This window comes from Hypomesus transpacificus, chromosome 23 (genome assembly GCF_021917145.1).
Source record: "Hypomesus transpacificus isolate Combined female chromosome 23, fHypTra1, whole genome shotgun sequence".
Classification (NCBI taxonomy): Eukaryota; Metazoa; Chordata; class Actinopteri; order Osmeriformes; family Osmeridae; genus Hypomesus; species Hypomesus transpacificus.
Window position 1 is genome coordinate 7,289,255 of NC_061082.1, and position 20,227 is coordinate 7,309,481.

Genomic DNA, 20,227 nt, shown 5'->3' on the forward strand with positions numbered 1-20,227 from the left:
CTGTCGCTGTGGATTATGATGGAAAGATGCTGGGTCTATTATCTCTGTGCAGGGTAGGATGTTAAGCCTGACCACAGGGGGAGTGTGAGGCTGGTCAGAGGCAGCCCCTTCTCACAACAGCTTATCTTCACCAAAGAAACCTCACAGAGGAAGTCTTGAAACTACCGCTCATGCAGCACAGCTCTTTTCCTCAGGCTTTACAAGGTCAAGTAGTGAACATCTACTTTGCTCAATCTACAGTATCAACAGAATATGCACACGTCTAGATGTGTTACTGGAATCGTCCGATTGTATGGTGATCTTTGACTGTCTACCTACAGTCATGTTCATACTACCTGCCTCATACTCATGGTGGTTATCGTCAAACTATTGCTTGGGCTTCAGATCAGTAATGATGTGTTGAAACCACAGCGTTGAGAGTTTAGAGAAGTGTTGCCCCCTGACAGTTGTGCTGTCACATCCAGACTACACAAACACACACACACATTTGATGACTGCTCCAGGTCATCTTAAAGACCATTTGTCCCTTTCTGGGTTATTTCACATTAGTTTAGCATTTCCTTGTCTTCTGGCAACCCTCAGAGCTCATGCCACAGCCTATTCAAAATTAATTCAATTTACGAGCAAACATAACTGCTCCTCATTTATTGATGAAATGTCATAGGTGAGACAAAAGGTCCCCCTGATGCAAGATAAGGGAAACAGGGAGTTCAATGCTACTATGTAGAATACGTGAGTCAAACTGATATCATCGGCAGTGAAGGAAACAAGAAACGGTGCTGGTAAGCGAAGTAAGAAATAGGCTGGATGAGTGCAGATAAAGAGCTACTGAGGCTTGTGGGGGTCTGACTGCTGCTCCATAACATCTACCACTAAACATCTGTGCTCCTATAACTCACGAGCTTTGATTCTTTTGTTTTGCTTTGTTCTTTTGAGGTAAGGTGGTGAGGGTATAGTGATGTTTTGACATTTAAACAGTTTCACAGTTTACGCGAGGGTCTCAAGATACAATGAGAGAATGTTACTATTACTTGTGTGAACAATTCGACTGGAGGATTCTAGACCAAAGACAATCAGGACGTAAAATGAATACTTTAATAGAGAAAAGCCAATGCCATTTGAACAAACATTCAACTATGTACAGCACAGTATCTTCATGTCAAGTCAAGGATACTGAAAACTCGAACTCTTCAGTAAAGTGGATTTCGGCAATACCAAAGAACTCTCCTCCATATACATTTGTTTTAATCACAATAATAACAATATCGCTTCATCGAAAGTTACCCAAAATGTCCAAATATAGGATATATATTTTTTTGGAGCTATATAAACCTCAAAAGTCATACAAAAGCACATAGGCGACAGATACCTGAGAGCCCCCACATCAGTAATCATCAACGTCAAATCATTTCACAACTTCAATGTGCCAAAATATACATTGTTCTCATATATTATTTTATAAAAAAATACATTCCAAACCATTTTTTTTAACAATTCAATGGTTAGTACTTAAGAGTAGAAACACAATATTCCAATTCCTGTTTTACATTTACAAAGAAAATAGGTGTTTATAGATATTTGATCAAAATCATCAATCATGATGCTTCAAGTATCCTAAGTAAGGAGTGGGTAACATCACCTTTTCTCCCCGCTCTCTTTGTTCATATTGATGACTGTAGGCTGTAAGGACACAACTTTCTGTTAAAGATTAGGCAATGAAATTCCTAAACATGAGTCTAGCCCCTGATGTATGGATAGGAGAGTAGAACACTTTATAAGCTAAGAGTGCATTCCAGAAAAGCCCTTCATACACACACACACACACACACACACACACCACACACACGCAAATATTTATGTTATCGCTGTTTTCTGTAAACTCTCACTTGCACAGGCAATGGATATATTCCTTACAGTGTAGCCGTCTAAATCATATTATGAATGACCTTCACCTTGTCATCAAAGTGTTCCCTTCATGTAAACAGGGAAGTCCTTAAAACAGGCTGTCAGATCTGTAATATTGTAATATAGTAAAATGTTAGTTTGAATACAGTATAATATACATTTAGTCTAAATTAGACTTGATTAAATATAAAACTACAGGACAAACCCCTTAGAACAATAATGCATTAAATGAATGTGGAGTAATAGCATGTTGCAAACTGTAAACAAGTTCCAGTGCCAATACTTGATTGATGGTAATAGTAAGCAGTTGCCATAGCAGTATAACTTTATACTTTTGTCAATATCGCTGAGATGTAAACTGAAAAGAGCTGCCTTGATCAAACACAATACCTTTCCACACAACAAATTGAAAGAATTGCCCCCATGAGATAGCTAAGACCACCAGGATGAAAACAGATAAAGTAGAGTCTAATTTGTGACAAAATACAATGTACTGCATGATCACCAGTGCAACAGTACATTTTGTTTGTCAGCAAAACTGTTTTTTTTAAGAGCAGAATACATATGCATATGTCCAAGTGCACCAAGATAATCCAACATTGGCATTTCAATTGTGGATAGGCTGAGTTTCCCCCCAGCAGTGCTACATACTAAAGTGCACAGCGTACTGTGCCAAGCAGTATCCTTTTCCACAGTGCATGCAAATACACGCACGCATGCATGCACGCACACATAAATACTAAAGAAACAATAGCATGTCAACTAGGCAACATGTGGCTGGTGAATCTCTGAATATTATTTGACATGTAGCTGCTGTCACTGAGCTCTGGACCAGCTTTAGAAAAGATGTCCTCTTCATTCCTAGGGCCGTTATGTGAACCAGCCATGATGTGCTGGTTGAGCCCAGATTTGGTGTGTCCATTTCAGGTCAGGTGTGGACTGAACTGACATGAGGCTAGGTATAAAGCCCTTGAGCACCAGCAGAGCTAATGTGGAGATATTAAGAAATAAATGACTGTCCTTATCGAATCATAGTTAAAGCTACTTTGTTACATCCACACGGACACCACAGCAAAGTAAATGTTTTCTTTTTGCTTTCAAATACAAATAAAAATACATGTAGACACAAATAACAAGTACAGATTCACCCACCATAGAAAAATGAACTGTGTATTTGGCCCAGACCTTCATATAATTGTTTGATTCATCAGAAAAATCACAGGTAACTATTTTGCTACAAAAGTTTCAGTTTTTTCCTTCCTGGAGGTTATGTATGTGTTGGGGACGGACTATGGCTCCTCTCTCCTCCCTCTCTCCCACCCTCTCTTTACCGGAAGGTGTGTTCCCCACGCACAATGTGGGAAGAGAACTCGTAATGGTCCTTACTACGATGGCCGCAGATGTTGCACTCCAGGGGGTCCCTGTAGCCATGGCATCCCATGTGGATGGTATACATGACATGGTCCAGGAAAAGGATACGACAGTGCTCACACTGGAACACCCTGACTTCCTGTCCCTGACGCCCAATCACACGCACACCGTCCTGGCTCACGGGGCGCTCGCCACCCCCTCTCACCACCTCCGGTGTCAGGCCTGCCTCGGCCGCCCGCCTCTCCTCTCTGCCATAAACTGGACTGGGCCGGGACCTGGGATGGGGCAGGTTGGCATGGTAACCCAGCCTCTCCTGGGGACTGCTGCGGGCGGAGTCGGCTGAGTCCAAGCCACTGTTGCTAGGCGATTCCCCCCGGACGGCTGGGGGGTGTTTGGGCCTGGTCAAGGACACCGGACCATTGGAGGAGGGGGGATAGTCAGGGGGAGGCAGGGGCACGGGCATGTGGGGGACGTCACGGCTGCTGGGCCGCTCCATGCGGGGCCCCATGGCGGAGTACACATGGGAGAAGAGGGGGTTGACCATGGGCACTACCTCTGCCATGGAGAGGGGAGTGCCAGGATGGGGGTGTGGGCGAGGGTGATGGACAAGAGGCCTGATGGAATCGGCGCCCAGGTAGGAAATGGCATTGTTGATAGCCTGGTCCATCATGTGGGCCTGCATCATCTCAGCTTCCTTTTCATATTTCATACCCATCTCATAGTTTAGCTCAGGGTAGCCATAGCGAACAATCTTCTCACCTGAAACACAACGGCACAGACACAGTCAACTTCACACATATTATAACCTCACAGTTAGAGAATGTGCCTGGCAGAGTGCGGAACTCTGAAGCCATGCTAGATCCATTCCATCTACCACTTCTATATAACAGGCTTCACACAATAAGCACCGTATACTGTTTGAGATGTGAATCACTGGTTTACCAAGGTGTTAGCAAACACACTAGCCTCCCTTACCCGCTATAGTTGCAAGCAAAGAAATATGAAAGCAATCATTTCTCGTTTGTTTTTCACATTTTTCTATTTTTCTCTGGCGGCTGTCTGGCGTTTAATGGTGGAAAGCCCCATCCGACTGCACTGCTTAACCCCTGCAGAACATGGATGCGGTAAGCTGTTTTGCTCCCCTCTCGATAAGAACAATGGCACATCTACAGGTGTACCAAACCACAACGTGAAAAAACATTTCCTCATGCTCTCATCCGCTTTGTCTCTTGCTCAATCTCTTCCTCTACACCTAATAGTGCGGTAAAGCAACTAATAAGCTCAACTCTCCCTGAGGGGATTGACAATCATTGGAAAATGTACTCTGAGGTAACTATAAGTATGTCTGTAAATTGGTCCAAAGAGGGCAGTTGATTAATAGCGATTAGTTGTACATTGTAAATTGTACTCCATTTAAATGACTGTAACATTTGGAATTACTAAATAACTTTAAAAACATTACAATCTACAATATGTTCATTTTAAAGAGACTATACATACTTTTAAGATGTTTTAAATATGAATATATATATATATATGTTTTTTAAATTTTTTATTATAGACATACACATTTTCTTCTTCAAATAATTTAAGTTTGATGTCGTGAGACTTCAAAGTGAAACACGTGCATGTCCCAGTTTTAAATACTAATTCAAATCTGCAGATTATTGACTTGACGAGTGTTGCACACCCCGCATGTTCCAACGGATATTACAGGCAAACATATTGAGATTTATTTTATTTTATTGAGAGTATACGTTTTCATTGCCAGACCTACTGGATCAGAGTCGCACAACCAACAAGTCTTAGTAAAATATTAACAATGCTGATAAATCACAGGTCAGCAGCACTCTAACTGTCATCCATGTACAGAACAAAGCCTTGAGAAATAAACAAACACAGCACTAGTTATTTTTCATCCCCTTGATGTGGAGTTTAAGATCTTTTGACCGCTGGAACACGTCAATCAGAGTGAGGCACTGGGCAAAAGAACTCTGGCCTTCCTAAAGCCATAACCCTGCTAAATAAAACAATGACATAAGGAAAATCACTTTTTTTTTTACTTAACCAAAGCATATAATAATGTGGTAAGCCCAGAGTTCAACCAATTTTCAATGCTTGGAAAATAAAGCAAAATACCTGTCTGTCTATCTGTCTGTCTTTCTCTGTCTGTGTACTTTACTATTTATGTCTGTCTATTATCAAACTTGAAAAGCAGATACAGTAGGTGCCCTTGGTATGATGCTCACTGATGAATACTTCACAGTACACTATATTGCTGTAGCCTTGCCAATAACAATGTACATTGTTTGAAAACGTTTGGTTTGAGCAGACACGGTGTGGTGCTGCCCAGGCATTCATGCTCACCAACAAACTTCTGGGGATTGCTGCTCTTCCTCTTCCCCACGTTCTGCAACCTCTCAATGACGGGCGGACGATCAAAGGTTGCCATGACAGAGGCCTCTGCTGGTGGCCTGTGCTCTTTGGTGGCTTCACCTGTGTGTGTGTGTTTGTGTTTGTGTGTGTGTGGGGGGGGGGGGGGGGGGCAGAGCATGTGGGTGAGTGTTGGTATTCCACAGCCCGCCAGCGACAGAAGCACAGCATCCATGATACCATCCTTATCAATACGCATCCACGGTAAGGTTAGAGGTCAAATTGGTTAAGGTTTCTCCCATCCCCCTTAATTTCGTCCTTGGTCCAGACTGTAATTGCTAATCACACCGTTAAACAACATATTTTTTAGATAATTACACATTGGAAGCATCTACCGGTTGGTCTCTATGAAAGCTGAAGGCAAGTCGTTCTCACCTGGTCCTGAGTTAGAGGTGGGATCCATGCCAACACTCTGCAGGTAGCTATGGCAACGCTCCTTGTGCTCCTCCAGAGACGTGCGCTGTTTGTAGCTGCGTCCGCAGTAGTTGCACTTGTGCGGTTTGCCAACTAATGCAGAGGTGACATCAAAGGAAAGGGGACTATTAATGTCACACACCAGCAATGAGACGAAAGAGGGGGCAGGAGATGGTCCAACCTCCTCGGGGGGATGACGCAACGACGAGCCTGCGCTTGGCTGAGGAAGGCAGCCGTAGTAAAAGAGGAAGAGTGGGGAAGCCTCGAGAAAGATCGAGCAGGCTTCTGAGCTCATGGAGTCATGTTCCACTATTACTCTGATCCCACTCAGTTATCACCAGCCAAGCGGCACGCCAGACAGACAAACAGAGAAGCAGTGGGTGAACACTCATACGTGTCTACTTTTCATACGCCCTGGAACATACACACATCAAGTCACCCAGGGGCCCACTGCTGTAGTAAAGCCCTGCTCTACAAACAAGAGCGATGCTGCGTCTAGCGAAAGTACATCCAGTAGTGGTCGGAAAGAAACGTCAACGCGAAAACAACACCTCTCTCCCACCTGCTGGAGGAGGGCTGTGATTCATGCTGTCGGCTCCATTCAGGCTGGCTCCACACTGGGCTGACGAACCCAGCAGGAAGCACGGCAGGAAGGGAGCTGATTTGCCCATCAAATCTATTCATCTCCTCATTAATCCATCCATCCATCCGCTCATCCAAGCAACCCCAGATCTGTCCGTTCGTCTACTGCCAGGTCCTACTGCATGACTAGTAAGATATTGGATAGCATGAAAGACAACCGTGTGTAGTAGAATTTTCTGAAAGGTCTTGGTTTGAGTCATAAAGGGACTCTGAGAGTGCACTACAGGCCAGATGCCATGCTGACTATGTGACCCAGACACTGGGATCACAGCAGTGTGTCTGTCTGACTGTGTGTATGTGTGTGTGTGTGTGTGTGTTTGACTGTGAGAACAGAATGCCCAAATGTGCTTCAGTTTGAGGTTTTTATATGAGAAGACACAACCTTTTGTGTGGACTATCTGGGAATGGTTTACATTACTACATTTTGTAATGTATGTAAAAATATAAATTATTACATGTATATGTCCTTGGTAGACATACGTTGTAAAGGTCAAATTCAAATACATCTTGTCTATTGAGAGTACCACATATGGCTATGTTACCACATCTGACAATGTTTGGATGACGTGTCCAATAATGATAGAAACCACTTTTCATAGACCCATCCTCAGACATGACCTATATTCCATAAGCTAGCTTTTTTTTTTTTTTTACAGTGATTCATAGGAACAATCACAACATCATCAGCAACAATATCTGCCATTGAGCAATCTTGTGGTCTATGAGTAGCAATTGGTTTAGTACATTAGAAACTATGGTTCATGAGAATGTCTGAGTAAGACAATATACCAAAACACGTCCGTTTCATTATTTCTAAAATCATGGGAGAATAGAGTACTAGCGACTTAGCAGGTTATGGTTTTCACAGTAAAATTACGCGTTTTACGATGTTCAACCGAGTAATGTATCTACATATCGTCACAGGGGAAATGTCTGCTCCAGTGATCTTTGTCAGGCACAGCACCTGCTTCAAACTGCCTACATGGTATTGGGCAGTAACACTTTCATATTGTAATCACACCAACACCAACACAAGTTCACTTCAATGTATTTTTTTATCTTTCAAAACCACCGCCCCATGTGGGCTTTGCAGATGTTGGATGCATCACTAAAATCCCGCTTTCAGCTGCTATTCTTGGCCATGTAAATGAATACAACTCTGAGTTCAGACTCACTTGGCCGCTTCCATTTGGGTGATAAACAGGAACTCAGGTCCCTTATCTCATGTGGTACTGAATTGTGCGATTCTATCAGTCTCCATGGAGAACGTTCTGTCCATGAACACATTCATACACATATACAGTGCATTAGTCTGCCCCAAGGTCATGCAGCATTTCTAGCAGTTCATGTATGCCAACAGGGAAGGACATGAAAGTACTGCATTCTGTACAGTTTAACAGACAATGTTAGTGTATGCAACAACCTACCACAGTTATGCCACCTTAAATGTGTTCAGACATCCTTCTTTTTTGTTAAATAACTGTTGCTGTATTGCATATACTCTATCATCAACTTAACACAATAGGAAGCAAGGTGTAATGATGATTATAAAACAACACATTTAAGGAGTTAGTTCTTCTTGTTTTGTAAAGAACACCTCAATCAGGTAGATGTTTACTTAGGTGAGGCGACAATACAACATATACATAGTAAGAGTCAACTCTTTGCCCTTTAGACAGTCATTCAGCAAAGCCTTAACCAGGCGTTGAATGAGGCAGTAAAGTATACTCTGTCTGTCTCTCTGTCTCTCTCTCCTTAAATGTTACTGTCTCTTGCCTAACTTCCTCCACTATTGACTTCACCTGTTTCCTGGGCAGGCTGCCAGGTGTCTCCATCGTGCCAGGGTCACGGAGAGAGAAAGGGGAAGAACAGTGTCACGCCTTTCATGTAAGGTAGCGTCCTGCCAGCCAGCTCCCTAGGTTACGTCACAACCCCCCATCCTTGCGCTCCACACTAACTCAGATGCACGGGAAAGAGTGGCAGACTAACACACACAGCAAAGACCAGTGTACTGCAAGAGGAACAACTTTACACTTCATCTCAGCCACTGTGCCGATCCAGGAGGCTGCAGAATCAATTTAGACATTTAAAACAGGAAGTGAGAAACTCAAAAAGGGGCAAGTGAGAGAGATCCGAGCAGAGAGAGTGGAAGGAGAAAAAGAGATACAGAGAACACACACCGAAAGACAAGAAAGACTAAAACATTACAAGGGAGAGACGCAACCCGGCAGAAAAAAAAAACAACCGTCATTAGAATGAGAGGAAGTCAAAGGGCAACTTTTGAGCAGAACTAGAAGGATAGGGCTTGGGTTGAGGTGGTGGGGGGTAGAAGGGTTCAGTCAGTCAGCTGACCCTGATCTCACAGGCATAAGAAAGCACATCCTCTGGTGATGCTAAGATAGGAAAGTGGGTTACAGTTAGAGAGCTCTCTGGCCGCCACTCCTCATGTGTCTCTGAGCAGAGAGCTTCCTTCTAAGGAGCGCGAGTTGAGCTTGTCAGGAACAGCCTGGCCTTGGTGTTTAACCACAGCACTGACACACACACACACACACACACTGACACACACACACAAACAACGTCTGCAAAAAGCCTCGCATCTGCAGTCAATCCAACGACGCGAGATCGAGATCGACACGTGCTAATCTCGACGCAAGCATAAACACGAGTCGAGTCGAGGCTTTCGAGAGCCACCGATCCTCAGAGCGCGTCGCCCGTGTGGCAAATACAGCTCGGGAGAAACCCACGGAGGGCGCTCGTGACATCCGTACAGCGACAGAGAGTTGGACTGACGAGGAGGGGAGGATGAAGGGAGGCCGCTGAGTGCCGTCTGACCTGAGTGTGTGCGCAGGTGGCCGCTCAGTGCGTCGCGGCGTCTGCAGGCGTAGCTGCAGAAGGGGCACTTGAAGGGCTTTTCACCCGTGTGCAGCTTGATGTGCCTCAGGAGATTTCCCTTCTGGGTGAAGGAGACCCCACACTGGTTGCACTGGAACGGCCTATCGCCTGGGGAAGACACAGGAAGGACGCACTTTCAGTTTTGCGCACCACATACACACACACGCATGTACACATCTAAAGTGCATAGAGACACATACACTCAGAAGCCCCTAACCCCCCCCCCCCCATCCCCCCCCACACCACCACCTACGCACACACCCTATTGTCTGTATGGTACATCAGCAAGGACACCACTCACGGGTAAACCAGCTACAAAGCCCTACTTACAGCTGTTCATGAAGGAGCAGCACTTTCTAAACATCTCGATGACAACACATTTAGCTTCGTAGCACTTTATAGCAGAGTTGCACTGTCAGTGATTTCAATATTAGAATTAGCGAATGAAAGGCACATGATGCCACAGAGCCGAGGTCTCGTGTGACATGATTAGGAGGATGGTGAGTGCCAGCTATGAGGTGGGTGTTTGTTGGGCTACATCTCCGCATGTCGTCTGCTTGCGGTAACGCTACGGTCGTTGCAGCTGGGTATTCTCACCATGGTGGGCATTGTTTGGTCTTGCGGAACCATGTGGAAAAAGTGAAATAGGATCCCGTAGCTGTGATGGTGACAGCACTGTCGTCACAGCGTCAGGTAAAAAGGCTAAGGAACAGGTTGTGGAGGATTCCAGGGATATTTTCCCTGATAATCATTCAAAGGCTAAACTACTGTCTTTTACTTGGCAGCAAAAACGACCCACACCCTCTAACAAAGAATACAATAGCACGCAAAAGTGATACTAACAATGACAACTAACAATAAATCATCTACCGGTAGTATTGTTCATTGAGTTATTGGACATATATCATTCAGAAAGTTAACCTACGACAAAACTTTCATATGTAAGCATTGCAATTGGAAAATGTTTTAGAATTTGACAGTATGGTATGTGGTTTGGATCTGACTGAATGAAAATCACGTACCATTTTGTAGCCGATTGTCTGCGTCGCTTACTCCATCAGACCCAGACACACCATCCTGTAGGTTGTTGGGGCTGTCAGTCATGGGCTCCTCCAGTCCCGATCCTTCCTCCCCACTATGGGTCATGTCCTCTGGTGCTGTGCTTTTCCTGTCTGCTTCGTCTCCCGTGCCCTCTTCCTGCTTGATGGTCACTTCTGATTGAGACAATGACATGAGAGACATGAGAGTCACTATGTATAAGTGTGTGTGTTTGTGTGTGTTTGCGTTTGTGTGTTTTTGCCTGTGTATGTGTGGATGGGGATGTGGACGTGCGCATATCTAACCCTAGAATTCATGTCTAAGTGAACCCATTATGAACAGAACCCACATCTTCACAATCCCACCTAAGAGAGCTGCGCAGTGACAGTAGCAAGCAGTGTGTTTACACTCAAGCCTGCCCTCACCCGCCCAGAGCCGCTGGCAACAGACGACAGGTCAACGTCGGACAACAAAACAAAGGGTGACTCCCAGAAGGACGTTTTTGTGACATGCTGTGCAACTCTGACAGATTGCTGGAGAAATGAGAAACAGGCTGGTCTGGTTCGAGTCCCAGAGGAGAAGGTAGGGAGTGTCCTGCCCGGGCTAGGTTCTCAGCATGTGTGGGTTTCCACTTGACTGGCACTGGGAGAATGGTTGCATTGGGGGAGGAGAGAAGGGGAGGGAGAACTCGCTGACTGAAGATGGGAATGCACGTTCTGATTGTTATAGCAGTCTCATTATCTGTCACCAGACAATGGGGCATCTGACAGCCAACACATGCACTGTCTGCACTCGCACACACATACATACACACACACACAAACATATAGACATACAGTCATTCATATACATGCTGCCTAGATACATATTTTATATACTCAAAAACTCCATTTAATACTACAAGATACTACTCTGGTTTAGCCGTGATGGGAAAACGAACACAACACAAACTGACGCACTACACGACGCAATAGAGCCCCAAAAATCGCCAAACGCCACAAAAAGTCACACGACTTTAGCATGAACTGGTAGAGGCTCCCTGCATTCCTCTACACGCTTTGGAAAACCTGATCCTGGCTCTCGGTCCCTTACCCATCCTGACAAGCCTGTTTGTGATTACAGAGACCTTAATCACTGGCTGGGTGCGGAGTGTGAACCTCAACCCTGACACCACTATCCGGCTCTTTCATCTCATGACGACGTGCGTACGTAGCGTTGTCGACACGTTGTTAAAATAAGTGAAACCGACCAAATGGCATTTTCTTAGGTGCAGCTGTGTCGTTCGATTGTCATTCGAATGCCATGCCATTTTACTTCACAAAAAGTGAGACGCTCAAGGTGTCATCCCTGGCGACTGTATCCTGGCAACATGGAGCCGACCTGCCTCCGTCTATTTAGTTTTTCTGCTTTCCCTAGGAGGTTCAAGTTGAACCATTACCATGAAAACAACAGAGTGAATTAACGGAAAGGACTGTGTAAAAGAAAGAAGCAGCTACAGAATTGCAGAAGACAGCATGACAACCTTAACAGGGAGAAAAAGAGAGAAAGAGAGAGAGAGAGAGAGAGAGAGAGAGAGAGAGAGAGAGAGAGACACACACAAGGCTATCATGAAACAGTCGAGGAGGAGAATGGAGTCGAGTAGCAGCAAAAGACAGTAGGATGACTGTACAGCGACAGCAGACCGACAGTGGAGTAACACTAAAGTGACGGTAAAATGCCTGTAGGGTCCCTGTAGGGCGACCATCAAATGAACCCCGAGAGAGAGAGCTTTGGAGTTATGAGTCAGAGACCCTTGGTAACTGTGGACTCCACAATCTTTCTAATTAAATAGGCTTTCAAAATAGATATTTCCCCCCACATGTTTGTTTATCCCTTTCCAGGGACCAGTCAGAACATCATAACTGCATTGTGACAGAGGAGCTAGAGTATCTGAGGCAAACAGCAGGCGTCGAGCCTCTCCTTCCAAAACATCTACCTCAGCTGGGGGGCCTTCATTCTTCTGACATCACCCTCTGTGACACAGCCACCAGAGGAACACAGTCTCAGCTTCTCCTTTCATGGTTTAATTAAGAGGCCGCAGGAAAAGAGCAATGCAAGACTTAGGATATTAAGTGATGACAGTTGCTGGCTACTGTAGACTCTGTCTAAATCCTACTACCAGTAGGTGGTTAGTAGTCACATTTAGACATTATGCCAAATGAAAAGCCGGCATTGTAACGAAACGGGTGTGTGTGCGTGCGTGCGTGTGCAAGCTAACGTGTGGAGTAGCCACTTACCGCTGGGCGACTTAGGACCCTGAGGCTCCAGTCCGTTGGGTGTGTTTGCCAACAGGTCCACCGACATTCTCGAGTTCTCCTTCCTGGGAGGGCAATCTCCGTTACCTGGGAGACAGACGGCAACAATTGAGCCGGGGATATTGTCCTTCTCTGCACAGCGCACAGACAGTATGCTGCTCCAAATATTACCCTTCTCATGCTCACTCTGCCGTTCTCACTCTTGACCATACGCTCAAACACACACAGTAGACACTCACACATGCGCGCACACACAAACACACACACACAAAAAAACGGTGGAAGTATTAATACTCTATTCATCAAACCTCATCTGTCAAATTCAGATCATTTTATTTCTACAATTTCTACTGATATTCACTGATGACAGTGACACTAATTTCACTCCAATGCTTGACAGGTGCACTGCACTGTTTATGCATGACAATACCAGGTCACCAGCAAAACATGATGTATGCACAGGAATGAACATTTAATTGAGTGGTTGCCGCAATGGTCCACCTCTGGCTTTCTAGAACCACAGCTTAGCGGAGAGACGTCCCACTACCATGAGCCAGGCCCAGCATGTCTACCTACACGAGGCAGACAGTACTGGGAGGCAGCGGGGTCAAGGTGCTGGCTGCGATCCTCATGTCCAGTAGCATGTCCATGTCTAGTATCCGATTGCTTTCTCTCAGCAGGCTGTTCATAGGCCGGGCTATGGATAGCTGTGTGTCCACTCAGAGGGAGAGCTAGCCTATCCCTTATCCCGTTACACCCTGGCCCCATCGGAGCCTCTCAGATAAAGGCTACAGCGAAGCAGCCCTGCTGACCAAGCTGTCAGATCCCTGAGGAGTCGGGGCAAACCCCCGCACTTCACCACATTTAGCACTACGCAGCAGTTCCTCGATAGTCGAGAAGGAAAGTACCTGAGATGTTCATGTGAACAGCCTCTTCACAGATTCCCTAGTATGGAGGTCTCGTTCTCATTGCCACTAAGCAGTCTGGTTGCAATGATGAGCGAATGCAAATCAAATACCAACATTGACTGCAAACTTGACCCCTAAACTACAAGTAGACCCCTCCAGTGAAATAGATCCGATACCCCAAACTGTCCCTGTCGGTTTGCGCGTCTATACTTTAAGGATGGTGGCTATCACGAGGAAGAATAGGAGGAGGAGGAGGGGGAGTGGTGTCCCATTGTTGAGCTGAGTGACGCCCGCTGGGAGACATGACACAATCCCTGGGCCGGGTTTCGGATTGCATGCACTCGCTGGGGTTGGAGGAAATCTCAGGTGACCGGTGGACGGCTATCCCCTGGCTGTGCTGTCCTGGAGACAGGAGTGGCCCAGATTTGTCATGAAGGATTTTCCATTACTGGAGCCTGGACGGACAGCTGCCTCGCAGAACAGTAAAAGGCTCTCACGCAAATTACTATTTGAGTGTCATAAGAAGAGGTGTTGCCATGACACCCGCGTAAACAGACCGTACTGACAAACGGGCTGGAAATGACATGGGAGCGTTCGAGCTTTGGTAACTCCTGAGTGAGGCAGGAGTCGCAGGGAACCAGTGTATCCACAGGTGTGACCTCTGTCGCGGCAGACACACACACGCACACGGTGGCAAACGCACATGGCATGCACGCACTCACCAACACACAAACGTATCCATTCACACACACGCTGACATCCGCACACATCCACATAAGGAACACACCAACACACGCACGCACGCACACACACACACTACTGTCTGCTGATTCAGAATCTTAGCTTCACACCACTCATTTGTTGAGTCAATACTGTATGAACAGTAGGCTAAGACTGAGAGCACAGCGGAGGAGGTCAACACTAACAGCATAGATGGATCATTCCATGTACTGGTGGGTGAAAGGAAAAGATGTATGACAATGACAAAGAAAGGAAAATAAAATAAAATCATCAGTAAAGACTTGCACTGTGTTTTTGCCAGATTCATGGATTTGGTTATTTTATAAAACCCTTGCGATAAGACAGAACTATTGATAGAATTACATTGCTTCACCTGTACTGAACAAAGTTATGGCTTGTGTTCAAATATGAAACCTGGACCTTTACTGAATTATCTACTTAAATGACAGAGCACTCAGTCCTGGCTTGTTCAATACCCAGTTCATGAGAAGGATCTGGTTTTTCCAGTAAAACACTGAACCTCCAGACCACACCATCTCTTTCTCTCTCTCTCTCTCTCTCTCTCTCTCTCTCTCTCTCTCTCTCTCTCTCTCTCTCTCTCTCTCTCTCTCTCTCTCTCTCTCTCTCTCTCTCTCTCACACACTCCCTCTTTCTGTTCCTTTCTAACTCTTTTTCAAACATACTGTACAGTACAAAGGAACTTTTACAAACAGTACACACACAGCATACATTCTTCAAATTGCTTAAGGAATGAAAATGTTGACATTTATCAGTTTGGTGATGAATCACCCTTTCCCAAAGCGTTGCTCAGCACCTGCAACATTTGTCAAACTAAATATTATCAGCATGTTGTATCATATCTGAGGAAATATGTTAGGAAACTAAGAGAAGAGGGAAGTATGGCTGTGTACCTGGTACAGTCTCATCCTGCAGATAACAAATGTCCCGGATAGCCAAGAGTTTTCGACCTTTTACTACGCAATCACAGTGCATTACATCAGCAACCTGCTTCCACAGGCTACGTTACACGCCGACACTAACGCATCTAGTGACAACGGTGACACACTCACAAGGGCTGAAAGAGAGGACGGGAATGACCTCCAGACAAAATTGAATTTGTTTGCATATTTTTGGACATAAGGCGAGGGAGAACACAGGAGGAACGGCAAGCAGAGAGCTCCTACTTGATCTTCAACCTCGACCCTTTCCTGCCTGACAGGCGTTCCCGCAGGCCCACTCTTCAGTGGACCAGGAAGTCCCCATGATGTCACTAACGCCAACCACCAGTTTAAGTACAGAGGCAGAAAGATCATAAACAAGGTACACACAAAAAAACACCAAAATAAATATGTGCCTGTAAGAAACCAAAAAAGGGAAATGGAGACACATAACGTGTGTATCCAGCATCAGCTATCAGCATTAAACAGGATGTCACTGCTTTTTTTCACAGGTTATAAGGGCCAAACAGGAAAGGGTTTGCTCTAAGGGAAAATCCCAAGCAAGGTACATATATTTTAAATAAATGAATTGTGTTAATTTAACAAATATGTTTTTGCTAGTGTAATTTTTGCGACACCCAAAGTATTCACTTAAGGCTGTGACAGTGACAATGATATCGCAAGATTGCCAATCTTTCTTACACCAGACTCCTGAAGCTTAATCTAGGCAGACAGAGTGATGGATCAGTTGACTTACTAGCACGGTACCCATCTGGTGAACCTTCCGTGTCCATAGTCCTGCAGAAAGCTGTGGTGGCCAGAGAAAAAGTGTTTATTCAGTCAGTACTGTAAGTCAAACACAAGTTTAGAGTTACCCATTAGGATGCATCATTGTTAGTTGAATGAATACAAATGTTGTTGCTTAAATTCAAGTCATGCTGCTGCAGGAGTGGTTTCAAAAGGGCCAAAAAGGACATAACAACTCAGTAGCACTGAGCAACACTGTTTTCAAACCATCCCAAGGTCACACGTGTTTAAAAATACAGCCATTCATTTGAGTTTGCACGACCACAGAAGAAACACATTTAGCAGGATAGGTTCACACTTTGTTACAGACTTTGCAGTTGTAGTGAGAATAGCCATTTCCTCTACACCCCCCCCCCCACACCACCACCACCACCACCCCCACCCCACCCCAAGTTTGATGAAGAACAACTACATGTATTTCAAGTCGGTGGTCAGGTATGTTTGTGTGTCTGTGCATTTGTGTATGTGTGTGTATGTTTTTCCCTCCTGCTCTCTCTGTGCTTGTCTCTGGTCAGGGTGAGAATGATTCAGAGCCTTGTCAATCCTTACCATACAATTGGCAACCATTTAGAAACATATTTTATGGAATTACAAACATTATTTAGTTACACCCAGTATTAAAGGACTGCCTTTTGACTGTCCAACACATTTTAGAGTAAGACCAATAATGTGCACTAGCATACACTAGCCTATGCTGTATATTAATTATACCAAAAACAGTTTCATACTCAAGTTTCAAATGTATTTGAGTATAATATTAGCCGGTATAAACAGTATGCTATTGGTCAGAAATTAGGCATTACAAGGGGGCATTACAATAATGGGGCATTACAATAACGTGTAGGCCTATGTGGCAGGGTTCCTGTTTGAAGGAGTGCGCTGCTGCATAATCCTACACCAACCCGGCAGCGCAAGACAAAACACGGTCTGGGTTCAGCGCATAACTGTTTAGGTGTTAATAGAAGTCAGAGACAGCCCAAAATATCTGGAAAAAGGTGTTCAGTATTTGTCACAGCGCTCAGTGCAACCTGTTGCATTTTGTGCGCAGCCTGCGCATTGCCTGATGCAGCGTAAAACCATTGGAAATAATGGGTTTCAGAGAGCTATATGGTGCCGTTGCAGCGTTCTGTCTGAAAGAGTCTCAACTTACAAATGGCACTTGGTCTGGAACCTCTCAGTGCATTTGTATATCCAAGGGGAGATCTCCAAGGACGAAGGACAAACATATCCTTCGGACTCAATGGGATAGATACAAATAAACATCATATTGGTTGTTGTTTACTCTCCACAACTAGATATTTTCGAGATCTGCCTTTCCAAGCCCTGAATGTAGACGGGAGTAGGAGGTATCAGTCGGGAGGAGTAAAACAAAAACGGTGATAAAGTCGGTCATTAGCAAGTTGTTTCCCATCATGCTGTTGGCTTGGGTTGGTGGTGGAGAACAACCGCAGCGCCTGGCTTGCTCTTTTGAGATTAGTGGCTCATGTCACTGTGACAATAAGTGACAATGCAATGCACCAGACACCATTTATAGCATGCACTGATCTGAGTCAGGCAGCGATTGGTGTCTTATCTGTACTGCCATCCTATTAAATCCGCAACAAATCATAAAAACCTTTGTAATAGACCAGACCAGATTCTGGACGGAGGGAAATCTATTTGAATGGGTGAGTGGCCAGCCAGACTCATCATCTACCAGAGCAAATAAAACATGAGCTGGCAGATTTGTCTGGTTCCCAAGCTAACTGAGCACATGCTTACCACATAACCGACCGATCGCGCAACAGCACCCTATCCCGGGCAAACTTTGATAAGACTGCTAGAAACACTGACTATCCTCTGTTTAAGTGGATGGTCATGTTGAAAGAATTATGTTTCCTTTTCAGAAACTGAAGCAATCTCTTGCCAAATATCAATACTATAGGCCTATAGGCAATCTCACAGTGTTCCAACAGATAATAAAGTTGGAGCGACAGTTATAAGACACATTGTTATTTAAATTAAAACAGTCAAAGTATTCAAGAATTACCTTTCGTTGTCCCCCCTGCGCAAATGCGTACTGTTTCGATGATATCCACCAAGGTGATTTCTGGTTGTCACCTCCCTATATAATGCTAATTTAAATAGCCTAGTGTATATCTATCAGATGCCGTGAATTTTCTTTCTTTTTTTAAATAGTAAAAATAATAACTGAAAAAACACCAGTTTGCCTCAGTTACCGTTTTCATTCAAGTCATTTTCAAAACAAAGCATGAGGAAACACTCAAGGCTACTGGCAGAGGCAATAAATTGATCAATCCACGAACTGATCTTGCACTGAATGAGAAAAGTTAGGAAGAGCGCATCTATCCTAAAGCTCATTTGATTACAGACTACTTCCTTTGCAGCGCGCAAAGTCAACTTTTCCACCCAATGCGCGACCCCCGCACCGTGCCAATCTCGTTCACTTCATAAAAAAATATCACAAATGCGCTTGAAGGTTAGCTAATGTGTGCTGTTCGTAAGGAAAACTAACAAAGAGGTAAGTGGATAGACTCAACACGTTTCTAAAAGAAGAAAGAAGGAGAGGGATAAAACTGGATCCACCGGTTCCAAAGAATTAGCCAAAGAAAAGATGCAGGGAGCTTACATGCTACCCGACCAAGGTATTGGAAAAACATCAGCTTTCAAAAAAAATATTGGACTTAATATTACAGAACTGATCACTGGTGCATGCAAACCTGCCTTCGTTTATGTGGTTAACTCGCAATTATATTATCCGGATATAGCTGTTCAATTACAATTAAATAATAACTCAATGAATGATTAATTACATGTAACGATAATCATTCGTAACATATAAACTTCAACGATGAATAAGGCTAGAGCATGCAGGCCCATAGAAGGGCAACCTGTTGCCTATGTGTTGCCACATAGCACTGGACAAACACTTGACCTGGTTGTCAGATCACAGTTATCACTACAGACTGTCACAGAAAGACGCACCTGTCTTTGGACGCAGTGCTGACAGCACAACGACAGTGGATGACGATGGATGTGTCGGTCCACTAATAGCCTGGACTTTGTTCGAATAGTTTCAATATGTAAATCAACACCTCATTGTACGTGGTTGTCTTAAAGTGCGCGAAAGCATCAGCCCGTTACATTTCTTAGCCTACCGTTTACTATGATAATCCTTATCGGCTGCAATGGCTAGTTAGTTAACCCGCTGGAATTTCCTCCATCTTCGAAAGCAGAGCAGACTAGCCTGTTGCTATTCTGGAAACTTGATCCGACCATGACAAACGAATCTGTATGGGCAGTCGGCTGCTCGGTAATCGATGACATGGTTTTATTACATGGGCTATTGGAAGATGTTTATGATGTGTCTGAGATAGTGTTGGGTGATTTCCCTTGTAATAATCCGAACCACATAGCCTATTATGCAGCACAAATGGTCAGTAGAGGCTACTTTAATCGTCATTATTAACGATGTAGTTCACTTGATAAAACAGTAGGCCTAATCGATGTGAAATCTCTTCTTTGTGTGAATGGAAATACAATACGCACTTAAACCAGTAGTATTTTAATATATCGGTTATCTAAGTAAATCAGTTGGTCAAATTATATAAAACCATACTGAAATAAATATAAATAGTAATGATACTCTCTGGCTCCCTCCTGTGTCGAAGACGCGCCAGTTACGCAACAATTACCGGGTCAATTGAATTAATTAAATGTATCTACATTTAGTTTTTTTTACGCAGGTAACATACCAGACAAATCAATTAACACAACTTGATTCAATTCAATGTGTGCAGTGCATGAAAACATGAGAAAGCTCTGACATTCATTCAATCGTAAA

The 20,227-nt window shown here is 44.3% G+C and overlaps 1 protein-coding gene across 6 annotated transcripts; it reads right to left on the reverse strand.

The window, feature by feature from the left end:
* Positions 1 to 1,081: 1,081 nt before the first annotated feature.
* ikzf2 (IKAROS family zinc finger 2) lies at positions 1,082 to 19,641 on the reverse strand. 6 transcript variants are annotated; one of them, XM_047046431.1, is made up of 8 exons: positions 19,542 to 19,641; positions 16,334 to 16,384; positions 12,972 to 13,076; positions 10,680 to 10,871; positions 9,598 to 9,765; positions 6,085 to 6,216; positions 5,644 to 5,772; positions 1,082 to 4,035 (listed from the first exon to the last, which is right to left on the reverse strand). In XM_047046431.1, exons 2-8 carry the CDS (start codon positions 16,368 to 16,370, stop codon positions 3,233 to 3,235), a joined length of 1,566 nt encoding a protein of 521 aa, XP_046902387.1. In that variant the 5' UTR covers positions 16,371 to 16,384; positions 19,542 to 19,641; the 3' UTR covers positions 1,082 to 3,232. The 6 variants fall into 6 exon arrangements, with proteins under 6 accessions (XP_046902387.1, XP_046902388.1, XP_046902386.1 ...); XM_047046432.1 differs by lacking the exon at positions 19,542 to 19,641 and adding an exon at positions 19,369 to 19,535; XM_047046430.1 differs by lacking the exon at positions 19,542 to 19,641 and adding an exon at positions 18,413 to 19,076.
* Between the last annotated feature and the right edge of the window lie 586 nt (positions 19,642 to 20,227).

Bases quoted from the DNA above. Each gene is read 5' to 3' on its own strand.
- ikzf2 (XM_047046431.1), bottom strand. From the start codon at position 16,370: ATGGACACGGAAGGTTCACCAGATGGGTACCGTGCTA. The intron at 13,077-16,333 runs GTAAGTCAACTG...TCTGTCTCCCAG, and splicing joins ACCAGATGGGTACCGTGCTA to GTAACGGAGATTGCCCTCCC. The intron at 4,036-5,643 runs GTGAGCATGAAT...GTTGTGTTTCAG, and splicing joins CAATCCCCAGAAGTTTGTTG to GTGAGAAGATTGTTCGCTAT.